Source organism: Symphalangus syndactylus, chromosome 23 (genome assembly GCF_028878055.3).
Source record: "Symphalangus syndactylus isolate Jambi chromosome 23, NHGRI_mSymSyn1-v2.1_pri, whole genome shotgun sequence".
NCBI classification, from domain to species: Eukaryota; Metazoa; Chordata; class Mammalia; order Primates; family Hylobatidae; genus Symphalangus; species Symphalangus syndactylus.
This window is the reverse complement of record NC_072445.2, coordinates 45257522-45270655: the sequence shown is the minus strand read 5'-3', so window position 1 is coordinate 45270655 and position 13134 is coordinate 45257522. Positions and strand designations below refer to the sequence as shown.

Below are 13134 nucleotides of genomic sequence, written 5' to 3'. Positions count from 1 at the left end.
TAAAATGAAAAAAATTACTTTTCGTGTTAAAGGATGCTGTAGTAAATTTGTTGGCCATTAGATAAAAAGAATTTCTCTCTGCCTACACACCTCCTGTTTCTATTCTAAACTCATTTTTAAAAGTAAATATACTTGACAAGGTGACTCTGTAGTTGAAATTCTTGTAGGTTTTCTGCTTTTCTTCCCCTGGAGACTGAGGGAGGACTGATGAGACAGTGGCCAAAAGGTGCCTCTGCCAGTTTTTTGCCAGCAATAAGAAAACGGAGGGTTTACCTCTAAGCAAAAAAAAAAAAAAAAAAAAAAAAATCCTTTTTTGCTTATTTCTTTTTTGCTTAGTGGTAAACCCTTCATTTCCTTATTTTTCTAACTAACTGGCTTTTTTCCCCTTCACCCAGTCTGTCCAGTTCTGACCATCTAATCCATCTCAGTTCTCTATTAAAAGGAGGTGCTGAAATGACCAGCAAAACATTTGTGTATTTCTGATAGAGTGAATTCTATTAAGGTTAATATTAATTTTTTTTAAAAAATCCCTTACATGTGAGGTTCATGATAAAGAACATGAAGAGGGAGGATGTGGCACTGGGATTTTTATTTAATTTGAGTTCTTGGGCTCTGGAAAACAATAGTTCCTGAACATCAGGAAGCCAGCCACTTTTTAACACTTCCAAGAGCAGCACTAACGCTTATCAAACACTTACACATACAGAACAACTCCGAGTTACTTCAAGAAACTTTAAAGTTTCTTTCCATGTGTTGTAGTTGATCACTTTCCATCCCCAAGCTTTTATGATCTGGTTGGTGTCTTTGTCGTTGTTACCCATCAGGAGGTAGCAATGGTGGTGGAAGTATATGGTCATTCAGACAGGCTCCTATTAGAGTGTCTGCAGAATAGTAAGTCCAGATAATCGGTCAATACCATGACCAGAGTGATTTCTTTAAGTATTCCTAAATAAACTTTTTGGGACATTCCTAAGAAATTACACAAATTACTCACAAATGCCAAATACCTGTGTTCCTAACACCCGAAGAGCCACCTGTTAACATGTTAGAATCTTTGTTTTGCCAATATACACTGGAACACACACACACTAGGACTGCAAGAGCTTATCTCTGTTATTCACTGCTAGACCCACCCCTTTCTCCAAGAATGCCTGATGTGCAGTATGTGCTTGGTAGCATTTGTTGAATCTTGAATAATACAGGGCATCACAGATAATGTAATAGCATCATTTGACCACTACTAATAATCTCACGCTTCTCCCCATTTCTCCTGAGGCACTCTCATGAGTTCGGTTGGACACTTCCTGTTTGTTTTTTGTGTTCAAACATACATGTATTCATGAACAGTGTATAATATTGTTTTGCATGTTTTAGAGTTTACATAAATGGCATCGTACCACGTGTATCTTTTTTGAAACTTGCTTTTTTCACTCAATAATATATTTTGAGACATGTTCATGTTGCTACAGGTAGTTTTTATTTTTCCTTTTAATTGATGTTCCTTTATTTAAATATATTTAATTTTAGTTATTCCTCTACTGATTGGCTTTTTGATTGTTCTCACTTTTTTGCTGTTATAAATCTACTTCTTATTAATGGCCCCCCTCCTTAATACTCTGTCTTTGGGAATAGAAGAATTTTTAAAATGATATTAACCTCATAATCACAGCCAATTATTGAAGCACTAAGAGGTCACTGATTGGCACTGTTTGCCAGACACTGTGCCAAGCACTTGGTATTTATTATCTTATTTAATCCTCACAATTTATTTTACAAACTAGAAAACTGGAAGCTGACTTTGCAAAAACGTTGGTTAAAGTCCCATAACCCAATAAGTAGCAGGTTCAGGATTCATGCCCAGTTCTTGGATGCCAAAGCCATGAGCATGAGACATACTCCTTCCCTTGCCCTTGTCCTAATAGGGGGATTTTTTTTTTTTTTTTTTTTTTTTGAGACGGAGTCTTTCTCTGTCCCCTAGGCTGGAGTGCAGTGGCGCAATCTCGGCTCACTGCAAGCTCCGCCTCCTGGGTTCGCGCCATTCTCCTGCCTCAGCCTCCCAAGTAGCTGGGACTACAGGCGCCCGCCAACACGCCCAGCTAATTTTTTGTATTTTTAGTAGAGACGGGGTTTCACCGTGTTAGCCAGGATGGTCTCGATCTCCTGACCTCGTGATCCGCCCACCTCGGCCTCCCAAAGTGCTGGGATTACAGGCTTGAGCCACTGCGCCCGGCCCATGGGGGGATGTTGAAGTCAGTGTAGCCCAAATGAGTTCCAAAGAGTGGACAAGAGTAGCAGAATGAACTATTAATCTTCCTTCTATCAAAAAGTTGAAATGTCTGTTGCCATGCTTTTCTTCTTCGTGGGAACATTTTTTGCTTGCCTGTCATTTTAGGAGTTGAACCAATTGAAAGGTTCCTCACCATCACTTATAATGATCTTTAGGTGGATAATTGGGATAGACTACTTGTCTTGTTGAATTAATCTTTCACAAAGAGAAGGAAAGTAAAAAGTCATCTATGGGACTTAACCATCAGCTGTAACTCTCTTATGTATGTATTCATAGTCATATCCTTAAGAAAGCTTCTGACGGCTATGTGTTAGGACAGGGTAGGAGTCTTTGTTTTGGGCAATTCAGGAAAATATATTTGAAAATATATTTTTACTTTTTCTCCTTTGATCCAGCAAGGATGTTTTCATGCTAATTTAATGGGTCATAGAATGAGTTATATTTGAAGTAAATTGCCTAATCAAGTATGAAATCAGAAATGTGAAGAATGAGAATTTTTCAGGACTTTACCAGTGGAAGCCTTTCTGATAAGCACATAATACTGGTGCCAATGATGGTGATGGTTATAGGGAATGCTTTTTACTTATGTGCTGCCTTTACTTTAAAGAGACACAAATCATTTACATTTACAAATTGAGGAGCCCTGTATTTCCATCCCATTTTATACTGAAAATAATTGACATGAAAAATAAAGAACTTGGAAAAAAGAAAGCCCCAGCCCCAGGTGGAAGGAATAGGTGGCCTTCCTCAGGAGGTTTGGAAAGGATCCCTCAACCCCTGACACTTTGCTTTCACAAAGACTAGCATTCTACAACTGGACTTCTTTTTTCGTTTTTAAAAATTCCTTTATAAATGAATTTTTAAATTCATCATTATTATTCCAGAATAATTATTATTCATTCAGAATAAGAAGAGGATGCCCTAACAAAATTTAATGATGACCAATGGAGTTTTAAAAATTATTTAGAGATTTTTTTTAATCTAAGGTGAATGGAGAAGGAAAGAAAATAAAGAAAAACATTATTTAGAGATGTAATGTAAAATGTAAGGTGACCTAAATTCCCACTAAGGTATAAAGTATCATCAATATTGAATTACACTGTGGGTAGGTAACTTGTGCTGAATCCTGTCATCAGGTCTTTTCCTGAAAAGCTTTAATGACTGAAGAGGCAAAAGAATTCAAAGCTGCTGCTCCTAAAATGCAGTGGGAGCACAGAATGATGTAAATGGCCCCAGAAGAGACACCTGTAAATGTCTGCAGATACACTGTCCCCACTTAGTTCTTGAGACTGGTCCCGTGGTCCAGGAGCCAGGACTTGCATGGGGTTCTTTAATAACTATCCGCTGCTCTGTCCATTATGTGCTTTGGAGCTGACAAAGCCACCATCCCCCAAATGAGGTTAATGCCTTGTGGGGTTGGTAAATATCACTTTGTACACACCTAGCAAGAGACATAATATCTGTAGGTTAGGAGTTTCTGAAATTTTTCAAGCTGTAATTGTGCTTCTGCTTATAAAAAGCTAGATTGGATGTCTTAAGCCATTAATATGTTGGCCTCATTCCTGCCTTATTCCTTTGCTATGAAGGCTTTTTATGTGTTTTAGCTTTTCTGTTTCTTTGTTTGTGAATGGTATCCCTCTCCCTCCCCTTTTCTAGTAATGCTGTTGCTTTATCTCTCTTCCATTCATATTTTTTTTCTTTCTTTTTGCTGCATGGAGACTCTCTGCTGTACAAGTGTAAGTATTTTTTGGTGGCTCTGCGGTTTCTGGCTGTACTACTTTATATTCTTGTGCTCCATTTGCTTCTGTGCTGCCTGGCTGGTCTCCCAGGAGACTGTAGTGTCATCATCCATCTGCAGATCCTGAATGAAATAGGCAACAATTTAGAGACAAGATTGGATTTTACAAGATGGTTCAGCTAGCAAAACAGGCAATGAATTTAAAATATCTCCAGCCATGTGCCTGAAAGCAAGCAGAGTGTTGATGAAGAGGATACAAACATTCAAGAGGAGACAAGTGCTTATTCCACTCATGTAATAATAACAATAATAAAGATATGATTACTTTTAAAAATTTTTTCCTGATTCTTGTCATATTACTTGTTTCAGGCCCAGGGTTGTAGAAAATCGACATTATGATTTGCTTCTTATATTAGGAGAACTTTCCTAATCTTCATCTCAACTGGTATTGTTATTTTTTTTGTTGTTTCTACAGCCTTGGTGGTGAGGGGGAAGTAATTATGGATTCTTGAACTTGGAGTGAGAGTGTTATTTATTATTCTTTGAGCAAACGTGGCAAAAACAAAGCACCTCTTTCTATTTTTATGGTGACTTAAGCAATTTGACTCATTTTTAAAAAAAAGTATGTCTAGGAATTACATGTTAAAAGTGGGTTTGACAAGAAAAAAATGTTATGTTGTTTGGAAGGTTCCAAGATTAGTCTAACTGGTAGTAAAAGTAGACATATCTCAATTGAGCTATGTGCAGAATAGTTTAAAATTCATTATAAAAATTTGATCAAATGAGTACAATTTCAGAGTAATGTAGACATTGATGCTTTTGGGTTCTCAGAAAATAGAGTTGTGGCCTTTTTGTTCACAGGGTCTGCCACAATGGGGATTTATTGATGATTTGTGATGTTAGGACAAGAAAGAAGTCTGTGTTTAAGATTTTCCTGCCAAAATTACATTTAAAACAAGGGTTTAACACATTTTTCCTCATACTTCTTTGGGATATGGGTTTTGAAAATTATACCTTATTGCTTGCAAGATGCATTTTTTAAGATAAGTTAATTTTGTCTAGGCCTCAAGTTGACAGTGTTAACCATTGATTGATGAGAGGTCCGTTTGCAGTATGTACCTCTTCTTTTTCAAATGCTGACCCCCCTTCATCTGATGGACAGTTTGTGATTTCTCTGACTCAGAAAATACTTAGGCATTAGCAAATGTCAGGGAAAGGTCAATAAGAACTAAGAAACAGTTTGAAAAAATTGACCCTTTCATTTTGGTACAAAAAGAGAAGAGAGCTAACAGTGTTAAAGAAGATGGTAAAGTCAGATTGTTTTCTTTTTCTAGGATGTAATTCATCAACCCAACAGTTGGGGAGAGGAGGAGGAAGGAGCGCAAGTAAACCAAATTTCTGGACAAACATTAAATATTTGCTCCTAAATATGCACTTAGGTAGATAATTATAGTACATTTTTATATTTCCTCTTGCTTTAGGTTTATATGTAATGGCATCGTAGGAATAAGCCAATAAGATTAAGGAAGTCCACATTTTCTGTAAAACTAAGAAAGAATCACTTCCAAAGAAAAGTAATAAAAATATGAGAGAAATTAGATTGAGTTTTTTTTCTCTGTTGTTGCACTTAAATCCCATGAAGGAAAGATATAGAAGCTGGGTTGCCTTCTTAATACCAATTGTAGAAACTGGCCTGATTACAAATTCTATTTTAGCAAAAGACCATTGGCTCTGTGCCAGAACTTCAGAACTACAAGATATGATAGGTACAGATTTATGGGAAATGTAATTAGAAGTTACTTACCCTTGTAAAAAGCACACAAAGTAAAGGAAAGCAAGTGAAATACATTAGAGTGGGTTTTTCTGATATTCAAGCTTTCTCTACTGGGCTTTGAAGCACTGGAAAACAAGACCAAGAGGAGAAAACTAGCTCCCCTTTGAGTGATATCAACCGTCAAATTATCCTGATGATTTTGTGTGTTTCTTAATTATGTCTATGAAATTAAACTAAGCTGAATGACCTATTCACAGATGGACATGAGTTTGTAAATGTGATTCTTTCTGTACATATTATATATTGTCATTTATATATAGTACATATTTTTATATGTTTAAAATTGTTTGAAATATCATAATTTTTATATATTTTATATGTATTTGATATCATAAAGACTTTCATGATATGGAAACTTAAACCAGACTATTTTTGCCCATGAATACACTTCCTGTAAAATATAATCAAGAGTCAGGAAAAAAAAAAAAGACATCTTCAGTCCATGCGTTTTTAAACATCTTTCCTCTTTATTTGTGACAATCTAAATGAAATTGGCTAAAAATTATATCTGAAGCTACTTCTTGATTATTTTACCTACCATGATTGTGCACAAGATGGATAGAATACTGAAGAACTTGTTGCGACCGAACACAGCATATATTTTGATAGCTTGTATCTCCTGAGAATTATTTTCAGAGATTTCACTTGTGAATAGACCAGGCAGGCCACTAACGTCTTCAGCCAACTGCATGGCTAACTTTGGGGAGAACTGCCTTAAACTGGATTCCTTTCCATTTGCATGGAGTTAGCTGAGTTTTCATTGAACCTGCAAAGCCTGTTAATTTATAAGTAGCTTTTCCTCAGATTGTCTGCCTTTAACAAAACCTTGAAAAAAGCCAAATCAGCAAGTTTCATTTTGTATTTTAGGAAAACCAGTCTGGATTTCAATACAATTGCTAATCATTTTTTTATCTCCCTTTTCTCTCAACAATAAATAATAGCATAGCAAAACGATATTATTTTTAAAACTGGCATAATTGTCAAAACTATAGATTTGTTTGCTTTAAAGATCAGTATCTGCCAGTTTCTCCTTGGAGCTAAAGAATGTTTTTCAATCATGTAGATTTTTTTTTGAGGAAGCATTAGATGAAAACCTATTAAATGAAATGAAAGTATGCAAACTAAGTTCTTTCAGTTATGTTACCTCTTAGTTTATACACGTACCAGTTTCCTGATATCAAACCAGTGAAAATATCCCTAAAATCCATCCATCTCTATATGGGTCATGAATGATGTGGCAGGAAGGATGCTGGCCTGACCCTCTTCACTGGGTTCTATCCCTGGCTCTGCTCCTTCTGACACCATGAATGTTAGCCTTTGTCATCTCTGTAACTCAGTTTCATCCTTGGAGTTTGTTTGTGTAGGTGATGACAAAGCTTCCCTCCGTCTTTGACATTTGTGTGATCCTATTGAGGGAGAAGATAGTGCCTTTCTTAGGGTTGGCTTTGCACCATAAACAGTTGACACCAATGCTAGGAAAGTGCTCTTCAGTTTTGGCCCTGGGTTTGAGTTTGGGTTTCATTTTTTAGAAGATTAGCAGGATCAAAGACATTTCACTGAGAAGTGCCAGCAGATACAGATTTTTGAATCCTAGCACCTTTTCCTGGTCTTTGCCCATGATGTAAAGATCAAAATCTTGGGGGCAAAATGAAAAACAAGAGAGTGAAACTACTTAAGTCATTGACGTGACACAGAAAGAGGTCAGGGTTGCTTACACTGATGTTACTGTGACAATGATCAGTTAATAATAGTGTTCTCAATTTTTCGTAACTGATTTTTACAGTCTTTGATTTTTTTTTTGTATCCATTTTAACATCCTCTATACAGCTTGGAATTAAATTCATTCATTGTTCTTTTCAGCTGTATAAGTGGAATTCAACTGGTTAGGGATGGGGGAACAAAAGAAAGAGTTTAGCTGTATCATTTGAGAAATTGTAAACATTTAGAAATAGTTTGGTCTCTTCAGTCAGGTTTTCAATCATCCTCTAAAGCAGAGAAACAACTACTGAGTTAAACAGTCGATCCAGAATGTTTCAGAAGTTTGAAAGGCAAGTTTTCTGTGGCTACCTGTTTTTTTTAATTATTATAATTTCATTTCTAGATGACCCCTAAATCCAAAAGGAAGAGTATCCACAGCCGAATGCTGCGGCCTGTTTCTAGGGCCTTTGGTAAGTGTTCTGCTGCTGCCAGTCATTTCCTTGGAACTGTGAAGCACTCTTAGCAAGACCTTAGACCATTTTAGGGATGTTCCTTATGGATTCCCTAGATGAGTAAATATTGAGAAAGAGTTAAGTGATCTGTGAATGGGTGTTTGCTATTCTATGCTAGACTTATAATTACTTTTAGGAATTTTTCATCCATTTCTATGCATTAAGCTTTGGCCTTGGGCTGTTTTTCTTTTTCTTTCTTTCTTTTTTTAATTTTAGAAATGGAGTTTGATCTAGATAAAGCGCTGGAAGAGGTACCGATTCACATCGAAGACCCGCCATTCCCATCCCTCAGACAGGAGAAGCGGAGCTCGGGATTTATCTCTGAGTTGCCCTCCGAAGAGGGGAAGAAGCTGGAACACTTTACCAAGTTAAGGCCAAAAAGGAATAAGAAGCAGCAACCCACCCAAGCAGCGGTAGGTGGACTGGAGAGGCCCCATCTCTCCCACACCCTTTTCTTTGGGGAAAGTTGGAGGGTCTTGCTAAAGCGCTTTGCACAAACATGAAAACTATGTTTAAGAAGACTAGAACCTCTTTGCATGAGATATACAAAGTATCTCAACTTGGTGCTCAATAATTTTGGAGAATGAACAGATTGTGTCACTTAACTAAAACAACATAATTGTGGAGAAGACAATGCTGTAAAATTTCCAATTCTTCAGAACAGAGCTGCCCTTGGAAATCCTTAGATAGATAAGGATTATCTAGGATAGGAAATCCTTATTCTAGATAAATGTCTCTAGCATTTTACAGTGTCTGGGCAAAAAAGATACAAGTACCAAAAGAATTAATTGGTATTTAAAAATTGTTTGATTCTGGAGTGCACACATGCATCCCCCCCTCCACAAACTGATGTAACCGAAGTGTTGGAGAAGAGCCCTAAGTGGGAGCCCCAGTGTGTGACTCTTGACATCCTGCTCTTTCTACTCCAGTAGAAGACTCAATTGTGGGTGCTGATGAGCCTTAATGTACTTTACCCATGTCTCTCTCTGGTTAATGTCTTTTCTCTCCTTTATAGCTAAACTTCTTGAAAAAGTTTGCCTATGCCAACTGTCTCTACTGTCTCTCTTCTTCACCTTCCTGTCACTCCACAATTTACCAAAATCTTCCTTCTATATCTACCTACCCCATAAACCACCCTCCCAAGGTCACTCCACACCAAATCCTGTGGACCCTTTTCAGCTATCCATCATCTTACTTGATGTTTCAGCAGTTCCTTGACACAGAAAGCTCTGTCATTCCCGACAGAAGATTTCCCGGTCATCACACTCTTTTCTTTTCCACCTACTTCTCCAGTAGTGTCCTTTCAGTTTTCCTGCCAGACCCATTTAAGTTTTTTATTGTTTGGGTGATGTCATCTGAACTCATGGTTTTAGTCTCTGTTGTTGACTGTAGATTTGCCTCCTAAATTTGAATTAGTACCTCGGGCTCAAAAATTTGAAACTTAGATCCCACCTTTCCCTATAAGCCTGCCCTTCTCATATCCCCTGTTTTTCTTGGGACGTCATCAGTTGACAGGTTAGAAAGCTGAATATGATCCTGATCACCAGCTCTCCCTCTTCCTCCTTGCTATGGCTACCTCCCATCCTGAGCTCCAGCCCTCTAATGCTGCAGCCCTTTTCTTATTGCCTCCCCCCATCTCCTGGGCTGAGAACTACTTTCAGATTTTTTACATCTCCACTACATCTCTGTAACTATCCACTTCTCTATACTTCTCTGTCCACCAGTGCTCTGGGAAAAAGCCAGATCTATTTAGACCTCTGGCCATAATACATTATTTTGGGACTTACCTTTGTGTTACACAGTCCCTAAGGGAAAACAGCCTAGAGTATGCCAACCCTGTGAGTCCTGGCTTCATTGTGGACAAAGGTGAAATCTCTCTAGAACAGACTGATGAGTTTGGGACATGCTACCCCAAAATGTGACACCTTGGCATTTGAGGAAATAGCAAAAGCAGGAAGGTCATTCTCATCTTCCCCTTGTCTTTCTCCCTTGAGGCAGATCATAAAAGCTTCTTTCAAGAAGTACCCTCTGTATAGCCAGAGGAAAGAAATGTCCTTATCTCTGAAGACTTGGGGACAGAGGGAAGAATCTGAACAAACAGGCCTTACTAAGTGCCCCCAGGTTATTACCATTAGATCATAGTTGTTTCTAAAGAAGGCAAAGCTTCTTCCAGGAAGCCCTCCTTACCCCTCCCACTGTGTTCCCACAGAGCTAGGGTCACATGACACCAGGGAAGTTGTTCTCACAGCCTGGTTGTGCACAGTGCACAGCCTGAGCAACTCTCCATGGAGGCCTCACCTCCTCCGGTGCCTGATGCTTACTCTGTCACAGCTCTCATCACACAGAGTTTTCTCAGCTTACTCCTTGTCTCTAAGTTCTATGTAGGCAGGGCCTGTGATTTATTATTGATGGTAATATGCTTAGTGCTTACATTGGGTTTTGAATATAGTAGGGGTTCAACAATACTTATAGGATAAGTAGGTGGATAGCTGGAGACATAGATGGATGAAGGTCACAATAACTTACCTGCCTGGTTGATAATTTCCTCACTTTAGATCAGGCTTTTGTTGTGTTTGGTTAATTTCTCTCATTTGAATCCAAATCGCTTGACACCGTTTCAAAACACAAAAAAAATTCTAGTTTGTTGTTTTCTAATTTACTGATTTTTAACTTTTTTAGTCCATTATTACATATACTTATAGGGATATACTTTCCTTTCTTTCTCTTTTTAAAATAAAGGAAATACTTTTGTAGATAGGTAAAAAGACACCCCCCCCCTCCCCGCCCAACAACCCACACTTCAGGTTCTAGGATGTTACTGAATAAATGGTTTCTCTATGGCTCTTTCCATATGGAATAACACTAGCAATATAACTTGTCTGCGAAATGGCTTAAGTTTATCCTTGATAAAACTGGTGACTCATGGAAAGAGATAATCTTGTGTACTTTTATCTTTTCTTTTTTTTTTTTTTTGAGATAGGGTCCCACTCTGTGACCCAGACTGGAGTGCAGTGGCACAGTCATGCCTCACTGCAGCCTTGAACTCTTGGGCTCAAGCAATGACAATCTTCCCACCTCAGCCTCCTGAGTAGCTGGGACTACTGGTGCACACCACCATGCTTGGCTAATTATTTAAATAATTTTTTTTGTAGAGATGGGCTCTTGGTATGTTGCTCAGGCTGATTTCGGAACTCCTAGCCTCAAGCTACCCTCCTGCTTGAGCCTGCCAAAGTGCTGGGATTGCAGGCATGAGCTACCATGCCAGCCTTTTCTCCTTAAATGTTTGAAAAATAGAAAAGAAGGGAAGGAAGCTGTGACAGAGTCCTATTTGAGGTGCATACTAGATATTGCAAGGGAGAACAGATATTTCTCATGTATCACTAGGTTTCATGGCTGAAGCACCTGTAACAAAAGACAGGTCAACCAGAGAAAAGCATAAGAGAATGTATTTAATGTAAGTTTTATGTGACATGGGAACCTTCAGAAATGCAGACTCAAAGAAACAGGAGAAACCTTTGTATTTTTATGCTAAGTTTGATGAATTGGTTAGTTACAGAGAAGTAGGATTAGACAAAGGGGGTATGATCTAATGGTAATAAACTGGGGGCACTTAGCAAGGCCTGTTTGTTCAGACTCTTTCTCTCTCCCCATGTCTTCAGAGACATTTCTTTTTTCTGGCTATAGGGAGGACATTTCTTTTATCTGCCTATAGGGAGGGCATTTCTCCAATGAAACTTTTATGACCTGCCTCAAGGGAAAAAGGCAAGGGGAAGATGAGAATGACCTTCCTGCTTTTGCTATTTCCTCAAATGCCAAGGCGCCATATTTTGGGGTAGCATGTCCCAGCCTCATCAATCTGTTCTAGAGAGATTTCACCTTTGTCCACAATGAAGCCAGGACTCACAGGGTTGGCATACTCTAGGCTTTTTTCCCGTAGGGACTGTGTAACACAAAGGTAAGTCCCAAAATAATGTATTATGGCCAGAGGTCTAAATAGATCTGGCTTTTTCCCAGAGTACTGGTGGACTGAGGAGTACGGATTAGCACACCTTTACTTGAGTTCATAGTGAAAATATATTACCTTATGATATCACGCTGCTTACAATTTCCAGAGTGCTTTCATGTCTAACAGCCCTGTGAAGCTGCCACACAGGCACCATTATTTAAATTTTTCAGGTAAGAATGAGGAGGCTGTGGCTTACTTTTATTATTATTGTTCAGTAAGAACAATTATTAACAACTATCGTTGTTTTTCTTCCTAGGATTCAGTAAAATCAGTTCATCCAAAGTCTGTCTTAGCTTTTCTAGAGTTTGTCTGTGAACCCTAATGCCTCAAGTGAACTTTTCCAGGTGTCAGAATTCTCAACGCCAAGGCTGAGTTAAATGCCAGCATGCCAGTTTCTTCCAGGTCAAACATGTTGTAATGACTGATTTTTGTGCCAAAAATGTACAAATAGATATTTATGTAATATGAAGAGTAGATAACCTATTTTTAAAAAAAGAAACTAGGCACAAAAATGTAACCTCAGATCAAACCACAGTCATTTTAAGAACAATGGATATAGATATTTCAGCTATATGTTTTAATTCCACCTCTATCACTCCAAAAACAAAAAAAAAAAGATTTTTTTAAAAAAAGTAACAAGAGATAGAATGTTTCTTTCTTTTTTCCTTTTTACTTAAGTAGATAAAAGAATTCTTAAAAATTACATTATAGCTGCTTAGCCCATAGAATTTAACCTTCTACTGTAGTAGTAAGAGCAGGATGCTAGGCTTAGCCAGTGTGCTCTCCCACTCCCTGGCAGTGTGTATCTGGACAGAGGCTTGTGGGATTTTTTTTAAAAAACCTGAGCCAACGTGTTTCTAAATACCAACGTTGCCTACGTTGTTGAGTTGTCATAAGAAATAAATGGGATAAAAATACGCCATCCTTTCCTTAAAAACATTGTTGTTCAAAGCTAGTATTTCCATTTTAATTAGTTATCTTTACAATATAAATCTTATATTTGCTTTTGCTTTTGTACCTATTCTCCCTTTTCTGCACTTAAATGGAGGAGGAAGAGTA

The 13134-nt window shown here is 37.9% G+C and overlaps 1 protein-coding gene across 5 annotated transcripts in view; it reads left to right on the top strand.

Annotated features, from left to right (window-relative positions):
* The window catches only part of CARMIL1 (capping protein regulator and myosin 1 linker 1), a 347708-nt gene that overhangs the window by 301185 nt on the left and 33389 nt on the right, over positions 1-13134 (top strand). For 4 of the 5 annotated variants that reach the window (XM_055264247.2, XM_055264246.2, XM_063632705.1 and 1 more), the window contains exons 30-31: positions 7961-8027; positions 8286-8482. In XM_055264247.2, coding sequence (XP_055120222.2) covers positions 7961-8027; positions 8286-8482 — 264 coding nt within the window. Of the gene's footprint in view, positions 1-4005; positions 4024-7960; positions 8028-8285; positions 8483-13134 lie in introns of all 5 variants that reach the window. The other variant, XM_055264241.2, reaches the window with a different exon arrangement.